Here is a 24,309-nt window from a genome sequence, read left to right on the forward strand (position 1 = left end):
GCTAGGCCTGTAGGGGCAGGGATAAATAGGGATTTCGGGACAGCCTTTGCTCTTTCTCCCCTTCCCTGGAGGGCCGCAGAGGTGCCCGTCCTGCTTGCCCAAAGTGGGGACCAGCCTCGCGGAGCTGCCCGGATCATCAGGGGCAGCAGCGATGCAGTCCCTCAGGCGTGTGAGGAGTTTGGTGGTGGAGCTGGAGGACGGGCGAGCGTGGGGTGCCTACGGCAGCGGGGAGCTGCTGCACGGCCGCGTGCGGCTGGAGCTGCGCGGTGCCCTGCGGCTGCGGGCGCTGGAGGTGTGCGCTCGTGGCCGCGCTTTCGTGCACTGGCTGGAGAGCCACAGCGTGGGGCTCAACACCGTCTACCACGACTACACGGCCTTCCAGACCTTCCTGTACCGCCGCTGTCAACTTATCCCCGGTAAGGCTGGGGCTCAGGGGTGGTTCTGTGCTAAAAGCTGTTGGGTTGGGACCCCCGTGGGCTGCAGGCACCCCCTGAAGGTTGGTGCCACCTGCAAGCAGCAGCATCCCTCTCGGCCTCTGCCAAGGGTTTCTTTGCTGCTGGTTTCGGGGGGGGCTGGTGAGCACGAAAGGGTTGTGGCTTTTGTTCTGTTTGCACAGGGAAGTGCAAATAGAAGTGTCTGTTCACAAGCGTGGAAAGAGCACTTAGTCGCTCAGTAAATATTTGTTTCCAGTTTTCTGAGGCTGGAACCGCATGCCCAGCTGGCTTGTTGCTTGGACCTACTGCATGAGGACAAGCCACTTGAATTATTTGCCTAGTTGGGATGAAATGCTCCAGAGCCAAGGGATACGGGACGTCGCAGCTCTCCATCCGCTCGTTAACGCTGCCTTACGAAAGCGCTTGTCTTTTATCCTCCCCCACAATGGCATTGTTACAGCCGTGGCTCTGTGCTTCCCCTCCTCCTCTTTCCGATGCCATTTTATTGCCTGTCCTGCTCGGTGTCCGAGGGTGCCTAATGCTGAGGGCATGTCAATGTGCTGGAGCAAGGGCCCAGCTGGCAAACGTAGAGCTTGCAGGAGCGATGGCAGCTGCTGCTCTGGAGGTGTTCTTGCCCCTAAACTGCACTTTAGGGCCATATTCCCCTTTTCTGGATGACTGTGCCTAGCCAACTGCTCCAAACACCTGCATTACTCCCGAGTTTCTGTCTTTTTGGCAGCGGCCCTTCTGCGCTGTGCCTAAGGATGGCCCCTGGGCAGCTGCGAGTGCGTTAAGCGGCCTGATGACAATTAAGGATGTGGGAGAAGCCCGCGCCCTGAACTCCAGTGGAGAAGATCCTGAGTGGTCATCACACTGTTTGGATGGTGGCTGCATTAGCTGTAAGGGTAATAGGGTGAGTTTGATTCCCCGTTATCCCTGCAGTGGATTTCTTTAGAGAAGCCACGAGCTGCCGCGAGCATGTTTGCGCTCTGCTGCGAGGACTGTGCATTATCCAAGCCCCCGGAGCCGGCTGGAGGAGGGCGCTTAGCCAAGGGCTGGAGGAATTACAGGAGCTGCTTGGCCTTGCCAGCACCCTGCGCTCCTGTAGCTCGGAGCTAATGGCTTCTGGCCCTCGCCTGCTGCGTGGGGAGAGTTTAAGTGGGCTCTGTGGGGAGCAGGGAGCCTCGCCAGAACTTGCGGGCTGTGATTTTATCCTCTGTGTTCACAGAGTGATTCCTTCTCTCCTTTGTGAGAGGGACACGGGCCTGTGATCACAGGAGTGCTTTAAGGAGGCTGTGGGTTGGGGAGAAGCGCTGCCCTGTGGCTAAAATCCCTTCCCGTGGATCCCGCTGGGCTCCTGCTCCATCCCCCCGTCACCGGTGGCAGCGTGAGGACGTTCCCGGGGTCGGCTAGCGAGAGGCTGGTGAAAACGTGCCATCATCTGCAGGCCCTGTGACTGCTCCCTTGTTGCTTCTCGATGAGCTCAACTGTGTCTGCGTGGTGTTTAAAAAATGCAGGTTTTGTCATGGTAACAAGGCAGTGCAGAGGAGGGAAGCCAGGCGGAGATAAGCGCCCTCCGCTCTGCTCTCCACTCAGCTGTGACTTTATCTGCAGTTTCCTAGCAGGGTGGTGAGGGCTGGCACGGGGGTGCTGTGCTTCGGGACGTGAGAAGGGGTGGAAGAAGGATGTTCGGACTGCGTTTCAGGGCCATTAAATGTATATTGTGTAAACAGGGCACAGGAAGAGAGGAGAAGACAGGGCTCTCATGGGCAAAGCCAAGGCCCTGGCTGCTGCTCTAGGAGGTGCTGTGAGAGGGGCCCGGGAGCTGCTGACCCCGGCTGCTGGGCAGAGCCCTGCGTGGCCCCAGAGCCATCGGGGAGCAGTATCAGGGTCCCCAGGGTGAGCTGGGGAAGGAGAAGCTCCTTGAGAACCACTGCCAGCTTCTGCTGGGGCTGGTTTCAGCCTGGCCAGACTCTAGATGGGGCTGATGAGTTGGAGATGGCTCCTGCGTGGAGCCCAGCCACCTTTCAGCCGGTTTTGGGCACTAAAAGCCCTGCGAGCTGGTTGTGACCCTGGGCCCCGGGGAGAGGAGAGACCCCTCCACCGCCACCCCAACCCTTGGTGCTGTGGGTCCCAGGCAGGTCGCAGCGGGGGCTTCACAGCCTCGCGTGCGGCGGAGGCGAGCGGCGGTGTCTGCGGCACGGGAAGGAGGTTTGCAGAGATTCGCATCCCGTGGGCGACGGCTGAGTCACGGGCTGGGGGCTGCGAGCTGACGGGCTGCAGCAGGGATGAGAAAAGCACAGGACGGAGCTGCCTCGGCCCCACTGCAGCTCCAGGACCCCCCCCCACCAGGACCCACACGGCCTCCGGTGCCACCGTGCATTGCGGCGGGGACACCGGGCGCCTTCCTGGGGCTGCCGTCACCGCCTGGGTCCTGCCGTGCCGTGCCTTCCTTCCTCCTTCCCCGTTGCTCTCGGGCTCCCCTCGCAGTGTTTGCTCTGATTCATGTTTGCTCGTGGCAGCAAACGGGCACGTACGCAAAACAAAACGCGGTCCCCTTCCCTCGCGGGGGAGGCAGACGATTCCAGTCTGCCTTTGGAAGCAGCTAAAGCGTTGCGAGGCTCCAGCCCAGCTCATTTTCAGGGGCTGAGATCAACCCGGTTCAGCACAGCGGGACTTGCCCAACACGGCTGGGAGCAACTCGAAAATCCTCAAGGCTTTCGCAGCCAAATGCTGAGTAACATTTTAATGCCTGCCTGTTTTGTCTTATCCCAGGCCCGTGCCCGGGGTGGAGAGCTCTGCTGCTTCACAAATGTGACAATCATGATTAAAGTGGAAGCTTCTAAGGCTGAGTTAACCCTTTTGGAGGGGGCACGGGCCACTTTCTGCCCCACTTCTCCCTTTTACAACATCTCTAGGTGCAGCTAATGGTGGTGTCCGTGCCAAGAACCAACAGCTCCCCATTTTCATGCCTTTACCCCCACTGAGCACCAGCAGCAGATGCTGATGACGGAGCGAGACCCTTGCACTTCCCACGCAGATATAATTTGTCGCCGAATTTTGGAGCAGCCCCACACAAACCCCAGCTCGAGCTGGTGGAGAACCAGCGCTTCCCTGGTTAAAAGGCGCGGGGAAAGATGCATTGCTCACTGTGTAATTGCACAAAGCTGAATGGGAGCCAGTACTTCATTTCTTAGAAATAAGCCAAGCGATGTCCCAGACCAGCTTTCCCTTCACCGCCAGTTGGCCCGGCCCTGCCGTGCGAGGAGCCGAGATCCAGTTGCAGCCTGTTCTGACCCCTGGGAATGGCTCTTGGGAAAGACGTGAGCGCGGCTGTGTGCGGCGCCCGGCGCTGCGGGAACGGGACGGGAAGGGAAGGCGCTGCCGCTCCAAGGCGCGCTGATCGAGGGGGGTGAGGAACCCCCCAGTCACAGCTGCCGGCTGCGAGCCTGAGAACGCAGAGTTCTGGGGTGTGTGGGGTCAGGGACACGGCCGTGATGGGAGCCAGAAGCCATCCTCACGCGGGGACGGCAGCACCGCAGCAGAGAGGGGCTGATGTACAGGGGGCAAACGCCGAGCTCACACACGCGTCTTCTGTGGGGTCCCTGTGGGGCTGGCGGCTCAGCCCCCATCCTCACCGTGTCCTGCCCCATCCCTGCTTCATCCTGCACCATCCCTTCCCCATCCTGCCCCATCTCCAACCCATCCCTGCCTCATCCTGTCCTATCCCCAACCCATCCTGGCCCCATCTTTGCTTCATCCTGCCCTATCCCTACCCCATCCTGCCCCATCCCCAACCCATCCCACCCCGTTCTACCCCATCCCTGCTTCCTCCTGCTCTCTCTCTTCCTCATCCTGCCCCATCCCACCCCATTCTGCCCTAGCCCCAACCCACCCTGCCCCATCCCCGACCCATCCTGCCCTATCCTGCCCTATCCCACCCCATCCTACCCCATCCCCAACCCATCCCCGACCCATTCTGCCCCATTTTTCCCTCATCCTACCCCATCCCCACCCCATCCCCAACCCATCCTGCCCCATTTCTTCCTCACCCTGCCCTATCCCACCCCATTCTGCCCCATCCCACCCCATTTCTCCCCCACCCCACCCCACCCCACCCCACCACCAGCCAAAGCCCTGGACACCCCTCGGCCACCCCAGCACCGCAACCTCCGAGGTGCCAAGCCTTGGGGAACCCCATCCACTCCGAGGTGGGGTGGGGGGGGGACACGAAGGGCTGGCGGCCACCCCCTGCCCCCTCCCCCTTGTTTTGCAGCACCCTCCGGGGCCGCCCCGTCCCGCCCCATCGGGGGCCGCCCCCGGGCGCTCCGGGCACTTAAAAAGCGAAGCTGCGGGGCGGTGAGGTTAGGAGCTGGAGCCGCCATCTCGCCATGCTTTTCGATCGGCTCAAACGTTTCGCCATCGTGCTGGAGGGTGCGGAGCGAGGGGCTCCGGCCGCTTTCAGCCCCGGGCAGGCGGTGGCCGGCCGGGTGCTGCTGGAGCTGGCGGCGGCGGCGAAGCTCGGGGCGCTCCGGCTGCGGGCGATCGGCGCTGCCCGGGTCCATTGGACCGAATCCCGCAGCGCCGGCTCCAGCACCGCCTACACGCAGAGTTACAGCGACCAGGTGGAGTTCCTCAGCCACCGAGACACGCTGCTGGCCCCGCCAGGTACCGCGGGGGTCGAGCTGAGAGAGGGGGGGGGGAGTTGGGGCTGGGGGCTCCAGGGTTAGGGTTAGGGTTGGGGTTAGGGTTAGGGTTGCAGCCTGGCTCTTGGGGAGCTGGGGACACCCCGCTTGGGGACACCCCGCTTGGGGACACCCCATTTGGTGCCCCCCCCCTTCTCTAATCCCATCCCTGGTGGAGAAGCAGCCCTGGGGAGCTGCATTCTCCAGACCCCCAGGGGTCCCAGCCAGCCCCACCGAGCACGTTGGGGTGCAGCCCTGCAGGGCGCAGGGTGCTCGGCCACCCTCCTTAGCTTCAAGTGCCCAAGCTGCCGTTCTGGGCAGCCACAGGGTGAATCAGAGCCCACCCGGGCAGCCCCCGGCTCCCCAAGGCACTGCACGCACAGGGGTGTGCGGAGAGCAGAGCCCGGTGCCCGTGGGACGTGCCTGGCCGTGGGTCACAGCTGTGTTGTTGCTGCTGCTGCAGTTTAACCCCGGCAGAAATATTTCGGCAGTGTCGTGCTGCTCCTTCCCTGCCTGCGCTGCTCCGCCACCGATTTGCTCGGGGAGGAAGTCCTGCAGATGCGAGATAATCGTCTTCAATCTGTTTTGCCCACAGACAATGGTGAAGTCACCGTCCTGCAGGCAGGAAGGCACGAGTTCCCCTTCACTTTCCAGCTCCCCGAGTAAGTTCGTGGGTTTTTGTTGCCTTAATGTAAAGGGGAAGAGGAGCTGCTCGGTCCTGGGGAGGGCGGACGGGGCACCTTGGAGCTGAACCTTTCAGCAGAGCCCTCCTGAATTGCTCCCTGCTCGTACACAGGACCCTGGCTACCTCCTTCGAGGGAAAGCACGGCAGCGTGCGCTACTGGGTGAAAGCCAAACTGCACAGACCCTGGTCGACGGTGAAGAAGGTGAAGAAAGAGTTCACCGTGATCGAGCCCATCGACATCAACACGCCTGCTCTGCTGGTGAGCTCCCCCTCCTCCTCCTCATCTAAAGCTTGGCCAGTGCCTAAAGTGAGTTTGTCAAACGTGTCACGGGCCTGATGTCCAGAGGGGATGTTTGTCCCCTGTGACTCGTGCCCTCCAGCACTACCTGGGCTGGGCCCCGAGGAGCACGGAGGTCATCTCTGCCTCCTGTTTTTTTGGGAACTGAAATGCATTGCGAAAGCATCTTGCATAAGATTCCTAGGAACTTGCTGATGCTCCCCAGCAGGTTGTCAGCGCCAGGGAGGTGTTCGCTTTGTCTTTCATCGTTTCTTTCCAAATAGCTCAAATATATCCCTTTTTTTTTTTTTTTTTTTTTTCCAGGCTCCGCAGGCAGGTGCTAAGGAGAAACTTGCTCGTGCCTGGTACTGCAATCGTGGCCAGGTTTCTGTGACTGCCAAGATAGACCGAAAAGGCTACACCCCAGGTGAGCACCCCACCGTGCTGGCGCCCTTCAACTTCTGCAGGCCCTGGGGTAAACCTTGGTGGGAGAGGATTTAGGCTCACCGCGAGCTGGGCTCTTGCCTTCTGGCACAAAATTAGAGCATTTAGGGCTCGCACCTGATGCAGGCGGCCACCTCGGGACACGCTCCCGCTAGACGAAGCCTTGTGCCAGGCAGCAGGACGAGCCCTTGGTGATCCTGTGCAGGAATTCCTCGGGCAGGACCAGGCTCCGTCTCCCCTCCTCCAACACGCACGTCTGTTTTGGCAGGTGAGGTCATCCCTATCTTTGCTGAGATCGACAACTGCACGAGCCGGGCGGTGGTGCCCAAGGCGGCCATCATCCAGACTCAGACCTTCATTGCTCGGGGCACCAAGAAGCAGAAGAAGTCGGTGGTCACCAGCATCGTTGGCGACTCCATCGCGGCGGGGAAGCGGGAAGTGTGGCACGGGCGGGCGCTGAAGATCCCCCCGGTGGGGCCGTCCATCCTCCAGTGCCGCATCATCCAAGTGGAATATTCCCTGAAGGTGAGGGACCTGGCGGGGACCAGTGTAAAAGGTTCGGCTCTCGGTTGTGCTCCCCGCCTCACCAGAGCTGTGCTCATCGTGGGTGCTGGTGCTGAGCATTTTGGGGCTGGTGACCTGTGTGAGGTCTCGGGTTCCCCCCATGCAGCTGTGGCTGTGCTCCCCGTGGCATGCAGGGGGTGAGGGCTTGTGCTGGAGTGCTCACATCTCCCTCTGCTTCCCACCACAAGAATTCCCTTCTGGAATTCCCTTCTGGCTACCTTGAGCTGGCGCTCTGGGGAAGAAAGATCCGCCCCTCTGGATTGGGAAAACACCAACAGCTAAGTTTCCCTCTTGCCTCCTGTCTCTGCAGGTTTGCGTGGATATTCCTGGGACATCCAAGCTGCTCCTCGAGCTGCCGCTTGTCATCGGAACAATCCCACTGCATCCATTTGGGAGCCGCACGTCCAGCGTCAGCAGCCAGTACAGCATCAACCTGGACTGGCTGAGCACCATCCCCGAGCAGCCAGAGGGTGAGCATCTCCCTGGGGTCTGCCTGGGTGCTGCAACCCCCCGTGGTCAACCCCCTCGTGATAGAGAGGGGCAGAGCAAGTTCTCAGCCTTGCCCCTTGCTCCAGGACTAGCTTTTGCATTTTTTTACTTAATTTTTTAATTGTGGGTTCCCCCTGAACTGGTGCCATTTACCCAGAACTGGGAGGGTTTGGGAAATAATGAATTAGAAGCCGTTTTACCTGCATGTTCTGGTCCCTGATGGCTTTTTTTCCTCTCTTCAGCTCCCCCTGAATACTCATCAGTCGTGTCCAGCCCAGAGGCTGAGCAGAGCCTGGCTCCGCCGTGCCGCAGCGAACTGGGTGGTGTCCTGGAAGGTCCCTTCTTCGCCTACATCCAGGAGTTTCGCTTCCGACCACCTCCTCTGTATTCAGAGGTAACAAATCCCCCAGCTCTGCGGACCTGGCCTTGGGGGCTGGAAGGAGATGGGGGGGATGTGACCGCTGCCAGGGTTCCTGACTTTAAATTCGGCTTTGCAGATTGATCCAAACCCACCGTCAGACAACATCCGTCCACGCTGCATGACCTGCTGAGAGAAGCACCTCGGATGTGGCTGACAGCGTGACAACCCGTCGGGTTGAAAGCTTGCACCCTCGCAGCCCTTCGGTCTGGGAACGGCGCCCGAGCGGCGGCTGAGCGACCAGAGCTGCAGCGCTGAGACCCCGTCCGTGCTCGCTGCCCTCCCTGCTCCTGCCGGGACTGTCCCACGGGCTGACACCGAGCTGCAGGGCTGGCTGGTGGCGTGGACTCGTGCGTGGTAGGAGAGCACGTGTGAGACCCTGCGGTGTGAGCAGCTAGGTGGGACGCAGAGGGTTAATCACCGCCCCAGCATTTTGGGGTTCGGATGGGACATTCGGCACGAGCCAAGATTGCGCTCACCTTGTCTGCAGTGGCTGTGCTCTGGCAACTCCTGTCACGGAAAACAGGAGCTTGGAGGTATTTTTCAGGATTACTAGAGAATATTTTATAATCTTGTGCTGAGTTCATCCCGTGGTGGTGCGGGTGCAGCCCTTCTCCTGCAGTAGCTCACCAGGGCTGCAGTGTCCTAAGAAAGTAACGGGCCTTTTTCGGGCCAGATGAAGCAGAGCCTTTGTCCGCTGCTGAGAAATGTTGCCACAAGCCTGGTGATGCCTGCAGGGGGAATGGTTTGAGCTGCCTCAACAACCCGGCCAAAAATGTAAAGACTTCCATGGATTATTGTCAGGGCGGAGGACTGGGGGGGGACGAATTTGTTTCCAAAGCAGCAGAGATCTGTGGAGGCCTTTTGGTGCCACTTAACCAAGAATGTGAAAGCCGGTTCCTGCGTGCTGGCCTGAAACCTGCACCACGTGCTGCTGCCTCCCCCCAGGCTGGGGCTAAAAACCAGCCCCCCGCCTGCGGTGCCACCACGGGGGGGTCTTGCTGGGCTCCGTGGTGGCCAAGGAAATGAGAAAGAAATCTGCTCCGAGGCTGGCAGCAGCCACAAAAGCTGAAGGGAGATGTGGAGCTGAAATGAGCCCTCCAGGGCCAGGAGACCTGCTCAGGAGGGGTCTGATCCTGTGCCCGCAGAGGGGCCGGCAGCCCCGGCACGGTGAGGAAAGGCCCAGCAGCAATTTGTGCGGCTGCTGTGGGAGCCGGGTGCTGCCAGGTGCCCGCTGGGGCTGACCCCACACCCTCCGGCACCATCTGGGCAGGGTTTGGGGGCTGGGGACCTTTGCATTCCCTCTCTGAGACAACCCCGATGAGCGCCCACGGGGCTCCATGAGGAGCCAAAGCCAGAAGAGCCTCAGCCTTTGTGCTGGGACCACGCTCGGCTCACTGGGGCTTGCTCAGAGGACTTTTTTTTGTATCTGTGAACACTTTTATAACGACCACTCTTGTCTGATATTGTTCTTTTTGTACGACTTCAGTTGGGGGATTTTTGTTTGAAATAAATTCTTTACACCCAGCTCTTGCGTGGCTCTTACACGGGTGGATTTTTTTCTGTTGTGCTGTTCCTGCCGGACCCCCTCTGCCCGTGCTTCCCCGGCTCCTGTGGCAGCTGGGAGGTGTCGCAGGTGAGCAGGAGGGCTCTGACCCTCACCACATCGCCCCGGGGGACCCAGCTCCATCCCACTACCGGTATTAACTGGCCTACTGGTATTAACTGGGTCAGGCGGTCAGCGCTGCCCTCCGGCACCGGTTAGGGGCTCGCAGCCTGTCCCAGCCCCGGGGCTGGTGCTGAAATTCCCCGGCTCTCATGGTCGGTGCTGGTGCAGCAAGGCCAGGTCCTGGCGCGCTGCTGAGACCCAGGGGCAGAAGGGTGAAGTGTCCCGGATCCACGCTGTGCTCCGTGCCTCCAGGCAGCCTCGTTCCTCGTTCCTCCTTAGTGCCGCAAGCGCTCCCGTTGTGTTTTTCTGTGTCTGCTGCTATTTGTGCCTGGGGGGCCGTGTCTGTCCTCCATCCCATGGGGCCCGCTCGGCTCCAGCTGGGATGTGCCAGCTCCCACAAGGGCTGCGAGCGGCTCCTTCACCTGCTCCCTTTGCCCTGAGCTCTTTTTCCATTTGTTTGTCCTGGCGTTTCTGCGCTCCACATCTCTGCTGAGCGCAGCAGATTTACAGCATGCAAAACAGGGCTCGGGGGTCAGTTATGTCTTCCACCAGCTGTGCGGTTTAAAAACATTGCCACCAGACTGCGATTTTCCCCTTTCTTGTTGTCGCTTTGTTTTTTTGTTTGTTTTTCTGAGCTGATCCCTGCGGCGGCCGCGCTGGAGCACGTGCTCCTGCAGCGGGCCGGCGCGAAAACGCATCCACGTGGGACCCTCGCGCCCGCACAGGCGCTGTCTGCCCGCGAGAGCTCTGCGCTCACGCAACCTTTATTCGGATCTGATTTTATTTGGCATCCCCGGCTGCTCTGAGTAATCTTCCTCGGAAGAGGATTAAGCCGCCTCGCAGTGAATGCGTTCGCATCCCTCTCCATGGAGCCCATGCGCAGAGGCGGCCGGCGCTGCGCGTCCCCGCGGTTCAGCCGTGCCGGGGCACGTTGGTGGGATCAAAGCGGGCACAAACTGCAGCGCTGCACCCCCCCTGAGCACAGAGAAGCCTCTGAAGGGAAAACCCTGTGATCTGCCCCCCCCAGGGCCAGCACAGAGCTGTGCTGCCGTGCCACGGCACGGCACAAGGGAGCCATTCTGCACCAGCAAACGCCTCCCTGCCAGCAGCAGGGATGAACGCTCCCCGGGGCAGAACCCCAGAGCTGCTGATCAGACCCCAATCATCTGCTCTGGACACACAACGGGATTTTTATTCCCATGGAGGGGGGAGGAAGGGCTGCCGAGCACTGCGGTCGCATCCTGCCTGCTTCACCCAGGGGCAGTCGTGGGGACGTGTCGGGTCGGGGAACCCAATGCTGGTGGGCACCGCTCCCGATCCCCACGTGGGAGGGATCTTTCCAGCACTAATTCTTGCAAATGCCTCCAGGGTTTCTTGTAAAGCCATGGCATGGCTGGACAGTAGCACGGCCAAGGGGGGGGCCGGGCCGCTTGGGGCTGCTGCCAGCAAAGCTCCACGCTCTCCAGTCCCCAGGGGGCTAAAAATACCCCGTCGGGATATGTGGCGCTGGGGTGAGGCACGGACCCCTGGGCAGGGCTTTCACAACCCTCGCCCACGCCGCTGCCACCGCTCTCCAGCCCTGCTCTGTTTGTCTTCCCCGGCTCCAAAGTCCATCTCGAGCAGCCCAGGGCCTCTCCGGTCGGGTTTGTCAGGGCCCAGGGGGCTGCGGAGCAGGGGCAGCCCCGGTGCTGGTCGTGGCAGGGGCCGGCTCGCGGGCAGCAGGCACGTTATGCAATTACAGTGCCGGGAGTATTTATTTATAGCTCTTGGCCCCGAGCATTGGAAAATGCTTCGCCGACCACCCGGCGAAACCCGGTCCTTGCGAGGTGCAGCAGGATGCCAGCCCCGCTCTGCTGCTGGTGTTTTTTTTTTTTTTTACCTTTTTTTTCCCTTAGCCCTGAACTTTTGCAGGACCCCTCGGCCCCGGGTGGGATGGCAGTGGAGAATAAGGGAGCAGGAGCCACGCGTGGCCGTGGGCACGCTCCTTTTTGATGCTGCGGCTGGGCCACCCATGGGTGCTGGGGAGGGCTTGGGTGCTGCAGCTCCCAGCCCTGCAGGGTTCCAGGACCCCCCCGGTGCAGCTCATGGCCTTGGAGAGCGCAGGACCCCCCCGGCACAGACGCAGGGCAGCGAGCCCAGCAATGAGCCCTGGAGGCAGCAGCACAGCGCAGCTCATCCTGCTGCAGCCCCTCTCTGCAGCACCCCGGGGTGCTGCTCCTTCCATCCTAAATCCCCCCCCCAAAAAAAAAAAAAAAATGAGTGACCCATCGCGGGGGTCCAGCTGGAGGATGCTCAGCCACAGCCTCGCCTGGAGGCTGCTGTCCTCTGGCGGAGGGTCAGCACTTTGGGGGGGGGGTCGGCACGGCCGTGCAGCGGGGAGGTGACACGCGAAGCTCGCGGCCGGCCCCGGCGCTGGCAGGGACAGAATGTGCCGGCGCCGGCGCGGCCTTGCGAGGGCCGGGGATTAGCTGAGCGGCTGCTGCCTCCCGGCTCAGGCACGCGGCCAGCTCTGGGAAAACAAGCGCTGCCTTCGCCGCCTCCCAGCTGCAGCCCGGCCCTGCACCGGGGGCTGCGTCCCGCGGGGGCCGCCTGCTCCTGGGGTGATGGTGGAGACGATAAAAGCAGCCTGGATTTTGCTCCGATGGGGATGCACCGCTCCAGCCCCCTGCCTGGGATGGGGTTGTCGCCCCGCTGCCCACACTCAGCATTCTTGGAGTTGGGATAACGCTGGGCTTGTGCCCCGGGGAGCAGCGAGTCAGCACCCATGGGTGCTCAGGAGCACGGGGACCTGCTTGTCCCCAAGCTCTGGGACTCGCGACCAGACCTCGCTTTGCTTTTGCTCCAACCCAGCACTGCAAACAGCACCGCCCTGCACCCCAGGGATCCCCTCCATGCGGAGGAGGCACGGGGACCCCAGGAGGCAGCTGTGCCCCTCGGCGTGCCCACGCTCACCCCACGCACAGCCGGGGCAGGAGCGCGGCCGCCCTACGCCCGCTGAGTCAGCCCGCATGCTGCAGAAGCCGCTCCCGCCCACGGAAACCGCAGGCAAAGTCCCGCTCATCCCTGCCCTGCGCCGGGGTTTTCCCTGCCGGTTTGACAGGAATCTCAGCTCCTTCCCGGAGCAGCCGTGGGGATGGCACAGGACCCCGGCTGCGCTCCCTTGGGAAGCCTCTTACAGCCAGCACCACCCGTGCCCCCCCTGCTGCCATCGGGGGCCTTTTGAGGGTTCATTCCCCAGGGCCAGGGGAAAGCTTTGGAGAAACCAAAGGCTGGTTTCTGCCAAAAAACAAGCTCCAGAGCAGCCCTGTGGATGTGTTGCACGTGCTGCGTGTCCCATCCTGGCCACCGCTCCGGGAGCATCGGGCATGTGCGGCCGTCGCGGCGCTCACCGGCACAGACACCCCGGCAGCCCCGGGCACGCGGTGGCTTCCAGGGCTGGGTTTGCTGCCGGGCTGCTGACGCCACCAGCTGCTCGGAAGCCCTTCGGCAAAGCGCCGCCGTTGTTCACTCGGTGGAAAACAACCCCGCCGCCGACCCCCTCTCTTGACGTCCTCGCCGGCCCCTCGCTTGTTTACTGCTCCCTTCCTCGGACAATGGAAAATTTTTCTGACTTTTGACTTTTGTCCAATTGTTTTGGAGCGAGGAAGCGGCTGGGTGCTGCTCACAAACATGTCTATGGATAAACAGCGGGGCGCGAGGGGCCGCGGGACCGGAGCCAGAGAGCCAGGGGACAGAAGGGTGGCACCGGGAACCCCCCTTCTCTGACCCACATCCCCTTGTCCCCCCCCAACTCTGGTCCCCGCACGGTGTCCCCAAGCCCTTTGCGCAGGGCGAAAGCGGGGACAAATATTTTGTCTTTTCCCAGCAAAAACCCAACTTGAGAAAAACAACAACAACAAAACCCCCCGGAGTCATCTGACGGCGGCACGTGGCGTGTTGGCACACAAACAGGGCGCACGCGGGGACGGCGCTGGCCCTGCTGGGGATGGATGCGGGGCCGTGCCTCGCCTGTGCCCGTGCCAGGGATGTGGCACGCGGGGACTTTGCTCCCGGCGCCGTGTTTGCCGGCACTCCCAGGCGCTGCTTTGCAATTCATGCGGAAAGCCCCGGCCAGCACACGGTGCCCATCCCCGTTGCCGTCCCCGTTTGTGTCTCCCCGCAGCTAAAACCTCACTCGCGTGGCGTTTGCTTTTTATTTTATCTCTTTCCAATAAAATCAAAGCACAATTGGGGCCGAGGGTTGTGCTGGACCCAACGCCATGCGGGTGCTGGTGGGGATGTGGCCGTCCTTGGGGCGAGGACTGCAGGGCTGTCACCGCACTGATCCCTGTCCCCTGGCACCTTGGCCGTGGGGCTGCAGCTCCCTCCCTTGTTTTGCTGCCCTTCGCTCCGTGGGAGGCTGGCGCTTCCCAAGCAAACAAAACCACCCCGGGTGCCCGTGCCACTCCGGAGTTTGGACTTTAGAGCCTGGCCTGGGAGTGGGGATGGATCCCCGGGGTGGGGGCAGACCCCGCATCCCGTCCTCCCTGCTGCTGGGGGATCCCCTGGTGCTGCCCGTGCCCCGTGCGCCGTTTCTGTCCCCAGCCCCACGTGCCCTGCGGTGGGGAGGAAGCCTTGCACCAGCTGGGAACAGCTCGCACATTTTCCATCTCCCTGGGGGGGTGCAGCAGAAATAATCTGCCTCTTGTGCTGGCGCAGCCCCGGCAGGGACCGGAGGGTGCGGCGGGTCGGTGTCCCTGCACCAGCGCCTGCAAAAGGCATCGCAGCTCCGACAGGTCCCAGGGCAGCTTCGTGTGGTTTGGCCCGTCCCAAAACAGCGGGGAGAGCAAATCCCATCTGCGAGGGCTGAATGCGGGGACGCTGATGGCAACGGGGAGAAATGGGGGGGGTTGAACCCAACGGCACCATGCCCGTGGCAGAGCAGCCCCATGGACCCATCCTGGTCCAGAGCTCGCCCACCTGCAGCCTGCAATTAAACCCCGGGGAGCCCTTGGGTGCTGCACCCTGCCCTGCACTCACCCAGCTCGTTAGCGAGCCTGAACCCAATCGCTTTTAAATGCAAGGGGTTTACAAGGTGCTGAGGGAAAGGATTTTCCTGATAAGCAGCTGTGTAAATGTGGCCATCCTGGTGCAGCGATGGAGGCAGCGATAGCCCCCGGGGGGAGGCCGGGCTGCCCGGGAGGGGGGGTCCCAGCTGGCTGGAGGTGGTTGGGGCTGGTGGGGATGGCAGCAGCAGGGCCCTGGCTGGTTTGCTCTGCTTTTCCCGTGTGGAAAAACAGGGAGAGTGAAAGTGCTCGCAGATAGGGGCTGAGCACCCTGAGAGCAAACCCAGCAGGGGAATCGCTTGCGGTCCTTCCTCGCTCGGTGCTGGTTTAGCGCCCAGTGGAGCCGGGTGGGTTTTTTTGCTCCGGGCTCAGCCCTTTCCCCGTGCACCTGGGTTTTGGTTTGCTGCAAAATATGGGATTGTTTTCAGGAACCTCCGGGTCCCGCCGAGCTGCCTATCCTTAGCTCGACCCTGTCTGCCAGCGTGAGCAAAATATGTTTATGCTGCAAACCTCTGGAAGCCACCCCTGCCAAATCAACAGGGGAATGTGTGCGCCGATAAGGGCGCCGTGTCCTTTCCTTCCAGCTAATCTGATAGCCCGGCTGGGAAACGCGTGTGGAGCAGGGGCATGGGCCTGGGGTCTGTGCTCTGCGGCCCCAGGCGTCCTTAAGAAAAGGAAGAAAATCCCTGTAAGGCCGGGGAGAGCTGTGCTGCGCTGCCTGGCTCCCGACGCCCTCGTTTTATGATTGCTTGTATTGTTGTTGTAAGGTTTCAGGTCAAAAATATCTGTGGCTTTTCTGCTAGGCTGCTGCCAAAGCCTGGAAACCTTCAGCCGTGCCAGCGGCTGCGCTGCCCCCTTGGCTGCGGGATCTTGAACCCAGCCATCCGAAAGCATTAAAACTGCAGCAAGAAAATGTTTCCTGCACCCGCCCGGGTGCTTCTCCCATGCCAGGAATCCGAGCTGTTTTCCCCCTGCGTCTCCCAGCTTGCACGCTGGGGCTCGCAGTGCCCGGCTCTGTTGTTTCGCTGCGCTCTGAGCGCGGCCCCGCAGGGGATGGGGCAGCTCCGAGCCCCTCTCCATGAAAAGAAACTCTTCAACGTTTGGTTCTTGCTGGTGCTTCGAGTCATTTTCCATTCCCGGGCATTGTTTCTGGAAATAACGCTTTGCCGGGGAGAAGCTGTTGCACAAAGAAACCTCAGCCTGACGTGAGAGCGAGGGAGAAAAAAAGCAGGCGTCGCTCTGCTTGTTTGCGAAGGCGCAGCGGAGTTGTTGTTGTTGTGACACTGGACGGTTGCGAAACGGTGGCACAGAAATACCCAGGACTTTAAAAACAAGCCGAGCCCGGCTGCTGCTGCTGCTGCAATGGCCGTGTGTCCTGCCGGGGTGGCCGTGTGTCCTGCCGGGGTGGCCGTCTGTCCGGCTGCGCTGTCCCCTTCCCCCAGGGACGCAGGGCTCTGGGGCGCGCACCAGCCCTGCTTGGGGATTTTTGGGGACCCCTCAAAGTTTTTCCTGGGGAGGGGAGGTGTCAGCTGAGCTGTGTGTTTTTGGGGGGGATTTGCCCCTCCGTCAGCCCCTGCAGAGCCATCGTGGGGGGGTTGTGATGCCGGGGGGGGGGTCCCGGCTGCATCCCTCCGCTTCCGTGTGCGGTGACGCAGTGAGGGTCAATCCCCAAATTCTGCAGAAAGGGATGAAACACGCACGGTGGGGATCGGTTTGTTTGCTTAGGGATGAAGTGAAAGCAGCTCCTGAATGGCCACCGAATCCCCTGGGGAGCGGGCTGCGCTGTGCAGGTGGTGGCAGCGGTGGCAGCGGTGGCTTTTTGCCCGGCGAATAATCCTGCTCCGCGCCACGGCTTGCGTGCGGGTCCGTCTGGCACCGAGCTCTTCCTCCTTCCACTGGGGGCTCGGGGAGGGCAAAACAGCCCAGAGAAGGGGCTGGGTGGGGGTCTCGGAGCGGTGTTTGCCATAGGAAGAGCACCCCGGGGGTGGGTGTGGGACTTTTTGTGGGTTTTATCTTTTGGGGCAGCGATTGGGGTGCGTGGCGGTCGTGTGGCCGGGCTCAGAAATAGCCGGCGTATCAGGAAACATAGAAATGCAGCGCCGCGCCGAATCATCTGACCCCCTCTAAAAATAAAGGCAGCGGGTCTTAAATTAGCTGTGGAGGTGTCTGGGGACGTGTGTGTGGGTGGCTGAGGGTCCTCGGCTCCGCTCTGCGCAGGAAAACCCCAAATCCGGCATTGCGGGGAGCGACCACGGCTCGGGTACATTTGGGGACATTGTGCTGGCTGAGCTTTTTCCCCGTTCCTGGCTTTTTTTTTGCTGCTTTTCTTGCAGCTGTCCCAGGGGGGAGTGCTGTGGCTCCCATGTACCGAGTTGCCCGTTCTCAGCCCCCCGATGCCCCGCGGTGCTCCTGGGTTGCGCACGGTGCCGGAGGTGGGCAAGGTCCCGTCCCCGCTGCCCAACCTGGCCCCGTCCCTCTCCAGCTTCCTCTGGTGGCTCCCGGAGATTCCTTGGAAAACAATTCTGAGCAACTCAAACTAATTAGGGAGCCCCGAGCCACTCACTCGCACTAATTGGCGAGCCCTCGTTAGTTTTCCCCAGCACGTCACCCATGGGCTCTGTGGGTGCGTGGGGATGGGGCTGTCCCCAAAGGATTTGTGGAGACCCTGTGAGGATGATGGGGATGGGGGTGCCTCTTGCCCTCCCCCCCCCCACCTTCCTGGGGTGTTTTTCAAGCAGCGATGGGGACTTGCTGTCCTGCCATGAACCCGGTCCTGTTGCTGGCTGCGTTAAGAGCAACAGGAATGATTAACTGGTGCTGGCGCTGGCCCCGCGCTGGGCTGAGTGTTTACCCCGAGCTGAGTGACCCCGGTGCTGCTTCCCTCGGCTCCAGCCCCAAAAATCGGGCTGTAAACAGGGGCCGGGCTGCAACCCGAGCGCTGCGCACCCGTAACAAAATACTTCCTCTGCCAGCACCCGAGGCAAGCCCGAGCGTTGCTGCTGGTTCCACCGTCAGCCGGCTCCGTCGCAGTAAAAACCCTAAATAATAAATGAGTTCTCCCAGGCTGCGTTTTGGGGGCTGGGAGGCTGCTGGGTGCCCGTCCTCCTCCTGATCCACATCCCTTCGGGTTTTGGAGGTGAAGGAGAGAGGCTGCACGCGATGAAGGAGTTCGGGCTGGAGAGGTGTCCGCGCGTCGCTGTGGTGCCGAATAAATCCCCCGATTTGTGGCTGGGGGGGGGGGGGGTGATTTGGGGGGGATTTGTGGTTGGCATCGTGGTGAGCGACTGCTCTCGGCCCCCTGGGTCTGCTCGGTGGGGCCGTGGCCTGGATTTGGCCGGAGCTGGGGGAGCTCCATGGGGACGTGAGCGGCGCGGGGCTGGTGCCACCTCGTGGAGCTGGGCACAGCTCAGACCCGCTGGCACCGGACACGGGCGCACCACGGGGGGCTCAAAATGAAACCACGGGGTCGTGGCCATCCCCATCACCTCCCTGGGATCCAGGAGCACCGTGGGGATGTGACACAGATCCAGACGTGATGCTGGCACCCACACCCCCTCCATGCACCCGGAGCAAAGCCCCGGTGCTGGGCGCAGCACCCTGGGGTGCGGGGGGCACCGGCGGCTCTGAGCGGGGAACCAGATCTTGGTGAAACCCCTTGCGAAGCAGTTTTAAACCACAGCGGCGGTGCTGAGCAGGAAGGGGGGGTGCTGCCTTTCCCCAGACTTCCCCTTGCTGCTCCCCCACGCACTTTTTTTTTTTTTCTTTCCCCCTTTTTCTTTTCTGCACCCTCAGCAAATACAGGCGGCTGCCTCCGGTGCTGATGCTCGGGGCAGACGAAACCACAAACCACGCTCCATCTTCAGCAGCATCTGAAGGTTTCTGCCCCAGATAAGGCTCACGGTGCTGGCACAGCCCCAGCTCCCGGCAGGATGCTGGGGAGGGGCCCTGCCGGCCCCCAGCCCCATTGCTCAGGGTCTCAATGCCAAACCCTCGAGTGATGTTGACCTGGTGGGACAAGGATTGCTGTCTGAGGCCTGCTGCTTCGTGCGTTTGTTTTTTTTTCTTTAATTTTTACAGCCTGGAACAGCCGGTGGTCGGCTGGGGCTGGATGTGCCCCCATCCTGCAGGGGCTGGCTCGAGGCATTTGCTCTCCGATGCCATCCCAAAGCGGCTTTCCCATGGCCGAGGAAATGTCCCCAGCTGGGTCCACAGCTCCCTGCCCTCGGGTTTTATTTCTGTGCCAGGCACAGCGCCATGGGCAGCACCTTTGGTATATTCAGCAGCAGCTCCTGGAAATCAGAAACCCCCCAGAAAGCACCACAAGCCCATGGGGCCGCGCCTCGGGGTGGGCGCTCAGCATCCCCCCGGGTGCCCGTGGGACCCCGCTCGTCCCCCTCCTGCCCCATCTCCCTGCTCGCTACAGCACCGACTTCTCCTGCAGCAGCTCCGAGCCCTCCTCGTCCCTGATGATGACGGGTTTGTCGGAGATGAGCAGGGCGAGGGGAACCAGCGGCCAGAGAAGCCCCGAGTTCCCCTCGCCCTCCTCCAACGTTTGGTGGCCGGAGCACCCGGTGCCGCAGGTGGGACCCCCGTTGGATTCTGCTGGTTCTGGGCTCGGCAGGGGGCTCAGCACCTCCTGCTGCCGGTAGTCGAAGGGCAGCTCCCTCTCGCAGCCCAGCTGCCCCAGCTCCATCGGTTCTTTGGGTTTTTTGGGGCTGGGCTGCGGCGTGCGGGGCCGCGTGCCGTCGGCCACCTCCTTCTCGGGACTCGGCTCCGTCACCAGCAGCTCGGCGAGGTTGAACTTCTCCGAGGGCTCGGCGAAGCCTTTCCAGGGCCTGTCCTAAAGGTTTTGGGGGCGTTTGGGGTGGGAAGGCTCGGCGGTGAGGTCTGTGCTTGGGGTGTGGAGGGTCCGGCCCCGTCGCAATCCCGCTTTGTGTCTCACCTGGCTCATTTCGCTGGCCGAGAACTGGATGGCTCTGCTGCCCACGGGTTTGGGCAGCGGGGGGAAGAGGAGCTGCCGGGCCCTGGGGGGATGCCAGAAGTGGGGGGTTAATGGGGGAAAAAGGGGAAAAGAGGCGGCAGAGTGGGGTCACGGCGCTGCCTTCACCTCCTTTTGCTCAGCTGGTAGATGACGGCGGCGATGGCGGGGAGCCCGAGCGAGATGCCCAGGTACCTCAGGTTGGATTTCCACGCTGCCAGCCTGGGACCTGGGGACGAGCGTGCTTGGGTGGCGGTGACATTTCCAGCCTCACGTCCCCTCGCTGTCCCTAACAGCACAGGAGGGCCACCGGAGCGTCCCCACTGGGAGAAGGAAGAGGTCCCCAGCCATTACCCAGCGCCATGGTCTGGAAGTGCCACGGGGTGCTGCAGCTGCCCCCGCCGTCCGCTGCCACCTCCTGGATGCCGACCCTGTAGGCTGTGCCCGGCCGCAGGTTTCGGAGGGTGTAGCGCGAGGCCAACGCGTCTGCTTCGCCGTCTGGATGAACAAAAACAAGTAGGCAGCACCCAGCCCCCTTCCCACCCACCCATGTCCCCTCCTGGCCATAGCCACCGCCACTCACACGTCTCGTTGTCCCCTTCAGCCGCGTGGCACACCAGGTACCTCGCCAGCGCCCCGGGGCAGGTGGCACGAGGGGACGGTTCCCACCGGAGGACGGCGGCCTCGGCGCTGGCGTTGATGCGGATGGAGGAGGCCAGCGAGGCTGCACGGCACCAGGAGGGGACAGGAGCAGCTCTTTAGGGTCACGGCACTTTTTATGGCACGCTGGGGATGCGATGCTCCCCGTTCCCATACTTACTGTTGCCGGCAAAATGATGCTGCAGGGCGAAGGTCGCCCAGCCCTGCTCCGCGCTCCAGCCGTGCACGGCGAGCCGGTAACACGCTGGCGCTTCCAGCGACCCTACGGGGGAACCAGCACCCGTGGCAGCCTGGCCAGAGCCTGTGGGAATTTGGGGCTCTCGGACACCCTCTTACCGTTCTCCAGGTGGGAGCTCTTTGCAGGGAACTCCTGCTGGACGCAGACACCCTGTCGGGGCGCTCCCGGCAGCGGCTGCTGCTCGAAGCAGTAGGCGAAGCCGCGGCTCGGCGCCTCCCATCGCACCGTCACCGCCTCGCCGGCCGAGCTGATGTCCTTAAAGCTGAGCTCTGGGGCGAAATTTGGGGGGCTCAGCGGGTGAGGATGCTGGGGAGGGGGGTCACCGAGGAGCCGGGTCCTTTCCACGGCGTGCGCGTGGGTACCTGCGTGCTGCTCGGGCGGCACGTGGAGCTGCCGCGTGGGGCTGGTGCCGGCGGCATTGGTTGCCGTCAGTAGGATTTCGTACTCGGCCCCGCAGAGGGTGAGGTTGTGCGCCCTCACCTCGGGTCCCAGCACCACCTCGTCGGCCTCGGGCAGCGCGGCGCAGCGGCACGCCGGCATGTGGGTGCTCAGCGTGTAGGTGACGTTCCCCTGCTCCTTGCGAGCTCTCTGGGGTGGTGAGAGTGGTGGCCACGGCGGTGCCAAGGGGAGAGGGGGGTCTCAAGGGGAGAAGGGGGTCCCAAGGGGACAGCGGGGTTGTTCCAGGTGGAAAGCCCACGCTGCCCTACCTGCCAGCTCAGCTGCAGCAGCCTCTGCCCATTTTTCCCCAGATTTCCCAGCTGGAAGCTCAGCTCTGGGCTCTCCAGGATTTCTGTAAGAGGAACGATGCCAGGCGGGTTGCCAGCCCCGGATGCCCATGGCAGGGTGGGCGGGGATATTGGGGTCCCTTCTCACCCTCAGGGACAAAGATGGATTTGCTCCAGTCGCTCCAGTAGCTGCTCCAGTGCTGCGTCTTCTGCCGGAGCTGGACCTCGAAGGCAGCGTTTCCCCCCAGGTCGCAGGTCACTGGGGCAAACCGGGGGGGGTGGCGGTGAGGGGACACCTCCCGGGACGTGTTCATCCCCCAAAAACCCCAAGCAACCTACAGGGCACGGGCTGAACCCACCTGGGTCCTCCTTGCTGTCCTCGCTCTTCCCTGTCTCGCACAGCACCTGCGGAGAGAAGGCAGGATGGGGGCACCCGCCCAGTGAAACCAGTATGAAACCAGTATGAAGGAAGGTTTGTTACTGGGGCATGGTGGTGATGGGACATCGTGTTCCAGGGACTGGGAGAACCGAAAGGGGTGCAGAGGATATGGTATCTGGGGGGGGTCCCCTTGGCTGGGGTCCCACAGCTTTGCCCATGGAGCCCCCCAAAAAGTGGTGGTGGTGCCTGGGGTGCCCTGGGGAAGCACTCAGGTCTCGCTGGGAGCAGCGTCAGGATTTCATCTGCCATCAGCTTTATTCTAATCCGGGGTTTTTTCCTGCGTAATCCCCGTCAATCCCTCCCTGATCCTGTTATGGGTGGCAGCGCGATCCCATCCCCGGGATGCCGGTGGAGAGCCGGGACCCAACCAGGCGGGGACGGCGCCCCCGAGCCCCCACGCTGCATCCAGGGCTGCTCACACCCCTGCAAACCCCCAACCTGCTCCTCACCACCAACACTTTACCTGCGTCCAGCTGTGGTTGCCCACCCCGCGGAAGCGAGCCTCCCTGCTCAGCGCCCGCTCCCTGCCGCGCAACGGCGGCCGCGGCACCCGGAGCTGCAGGAGCCCCTTGGCCTTGGCGAAATTCATCCCATCGGGGGGAGGATCCAGCTTCACTGCGGGGACAGCGTGGTTGCGGTGACCGGCACCGTGGCGGCGCGCCCAGCCCGGCCTTGCGGCGCTTACCGGCCTCGTCGAGGTACAGGGTGAGGTTGGGGCTGCGGTGCAGGTGGGGTCCCCACCGCGCCTCCACCCAGGCCGTGGTGTTGGTGAGGACGTAGACGCGGTGCCGCGGCAGGGTGTAGGTCGTGGCGGCACCCGCCTTGTACCGCCAGCACGTCCGTGCTGTGGCATAGCTGGGGGAAAAAAAGCTCGCCCTCTGCGTGCACAGGGAGAGGGGGGGGGGACCCATGGCACGTCCCCAAATATCCCCGTGTCCCAGTGGGCTGCTCGGGGCTGCCAAGGGGATGTGGCACCCGACTCACCACAGCACCAGGACATAGGTGGTGTTGCCAGCGGGGCCACGGGGCGGCCAGGAGCAGAGGAAGTCGCAGGAGCCGCATTGCTTAAAGCAGGAGAAGTCGGGGGGCTCGGCGGTGCCTGCGGGCAGGGGGCAGCGGCTGTGGCCGGGCTCACGTTTGCTTCTGCCCCACGGCACCCCGCAGACCCCCGGTGGGTGCCAGAGGGGCACAGGGAGGGAGCCGAGGGCGTTGCAGTGCTCCTGCTCCTGCCACCAGCATGGAAACTGCCCCAAGTTCCCCAAACTGCGCTCTCCAGCACCCGGCAGCGCCGCTCTGTGTGGCTGGAGGTGGCTCCGAGCCCACATGGAGGGCGCGCGGCCAGTTTAACCAGTAACGGGGTTGTCGGCTCCCGCTTCGCTCCCACCAGTACTGGGAAGGATGCGGGCAGTGGGCAGCCGCCCCCCACGCTGTGCAACAGGACAGGGGAGCAGAGCGGCCACGCAGGTGATTCCCACCCCAAAAGCACCCTAAATTTCCCCAGGGATGCAGCGCTGGAGGGGGTTCCCGAGCCCAATCCTGCTGCCCCCATCGGGGCTTCCTTGAGTTTTGCCCTGGCCCGGCAGCGTGAGGCAAACCCCCTCCATCCCAAAACCGTGAAAGTTCTTGCCCTGCCCTGCTCGAGAGGCGCCTTATCTCCCCCTTATCGCCCCCGAATCGTTCATTGAAAGTCTTCTGCACTTATCTCTCATCTCCGCACGCCGCAGCAGCACTCACCGCCCCGCGCCAGCGCCGCCAGCGCCAGCAGCAACCACCCCAGCATGGGCTGCTCGGGGATCCCCAGCTTTCGGGCTCCGTCCTCTCCGGGTCCCCTTCCTTTTGGGGTTCCCGGAACCCCCCAGGGCACAGCGGCACCCCCCGGGCTCGCAGCAGCACCCCGCTGCCTTGGCTGCTGCTTCCTCTTCTGCTACGAGCGGCTTTTCCCAGGCAGAGCAAGCGTGCTGGCAGCACGGCGTGAGGTGTGAGTGCCTGCCTCACTTTTACCAAAAACAAAAGAGAAAGCAACAGAAACGTCCCCCTCTGCTGCCCGCACGCCCGCCACGGGCCCGGCCAAGCACCGCAGCCTCGCGAGCAAGAAGAGCAAGGTAAGCAAAAGAGCTGGTTTGGTGTCTTTTTGTTGGTTCTTTTTTTTTTTTTTTCCCCCCAAACCCCAATTGTGTTTTTGACTCCGCCGCCTGCATTTGGCTGCACCCGGAGCTCCGAGGCCGGCTCCGGGTGTTTGCAGCACGCAGGGCTTGGTGGCAGGACGGCCGCGTGTCCCGTGGGACTCAGCCCCTTGGTCCCCAGCACAAATTGTCCCCCGCGGCCAAAACAAAGCCCCAGTGAGGCACGAGGGCACGGCGTCAGCGGGGCGCTGGCAGCGCGGCCGCATGACCCCGGGGCGGCGGGGCCGGGTGGCACCGCGGGCCCTGCACAGAGCCCCCTTGTCCCCGCAGAAAGCGTCCCCTTGTGCGCCTCGCTCGGGGACAGAGGGCGGCGGTGACGGGAGCGTCGCTGTGCTGGGTGGGCTGGGACGCGCTGTCCCGCTGCGGCGGGCACGCA

At 62.7% G+C, this 24,309-nt stretch overlaps 2 protein-coding genes across 6 annotated transcripts; one reads left to right on the forward strand and one right to left on the reverse strand.

Moving 5' to 3' along the window:
* The first annotated feature begins 5 nt into the window (after positions 1-5).
* On the forward strand, positions 6-9,523 carry ARRDC2 (arrestin domain containing 2). Of its 2 annotated transcripts, none has more exons than XM_068661912.1 (8): positions 6-416; positions 5,715-5,781; positions 5,916-6,063; positions 6,406-6,508; positions 6,794-7,050; positions 7,400-7,559; positions 7,821-7,972; positions 8,076-9,523. In XM_068661912.1, exons 1-8 carry the CDS (start codon positions 152-154, stop codon positions 8,127-8,129), a joined length of 1,206 nt encoding a protein of 401 aa, XP_068518013.1. In that variant the 5' UTR covers positions 6-151; the 3' UTR covers positions 8,130-9,523. The 2 variants fall into 2 exon arrangements, with proteins under 2 accessions (XP_068518013.1, XP_068518012.1); XM_068661911.1 differs by lacking the exon at positions 6-416 and adding an exon at positions 4,751-5,102.
* A 9,213-nt stretch (positions 9,524-18,736) lies between these two features.
* On the reverse strand, positions 18,737-23,854 carry IL12RB1 (interleukin 12 receptor subunit beta 1). 4 transcript variants are annotated; one of them, XM_068661907.1, is made up of 15 exons: positions 23,485-23,851; positions 22,735-22,849; positions 22,436-22,605; positions 22,214-22,365; positions 21,671-21,716; positions 21,460-21,570; positions 21,294-21,376; positions 20,949-21,174; positions 20,685-20,855; positions 20,509-20,610; positions 20,272-20,412; positions 20,043-20,186; positions 19,818-19,917; positions 19,653-19,734; positions 18,737-19,545 (listed from the first exon to the last, which is right to left on the reverse strand). In XM_068661907.1, exons 1-15 carry the CDS (start codon positions 23,528-23,530, stop codon positions 18,940-18,942), a joined length of 2,295 nt encoding a protein of 764 aa, XP_068518008.1. In that variant the 5' UTR covers positions 23,531-23,851; the 3' UTR covers positions 18,737-18,939. The 4 variants fall into 4 exon arrangements, with proteins under 4 accessions (XP_068518008.1, XP_068518007.1, XP_068518010.1 ...); XM_068661909.1 differs by having other exon boundaries at positions 18,996-19,550; positions 23,485-23,849; XM_068661906.1 differs by having other exon boundaries at positions 20,685-21,174; positions 23,485-23,854.
* Between the last annotated feature and the right edge of the window lie 455 nt (positions 23,855-24,309).

This window comes from Anas acuta, chromosome 26 (genome assembly GCF_963932015.1).
Source record: "Anas acuta chromosome 26, bAnaAcu1.1, whole genome shotgun sequence".
Classification (NCBI taxonomy): Eukaryota; Metazoa; Chordata; class Aves; order Anseriformes; family Anatidae; genus Anas; species Anas acuta.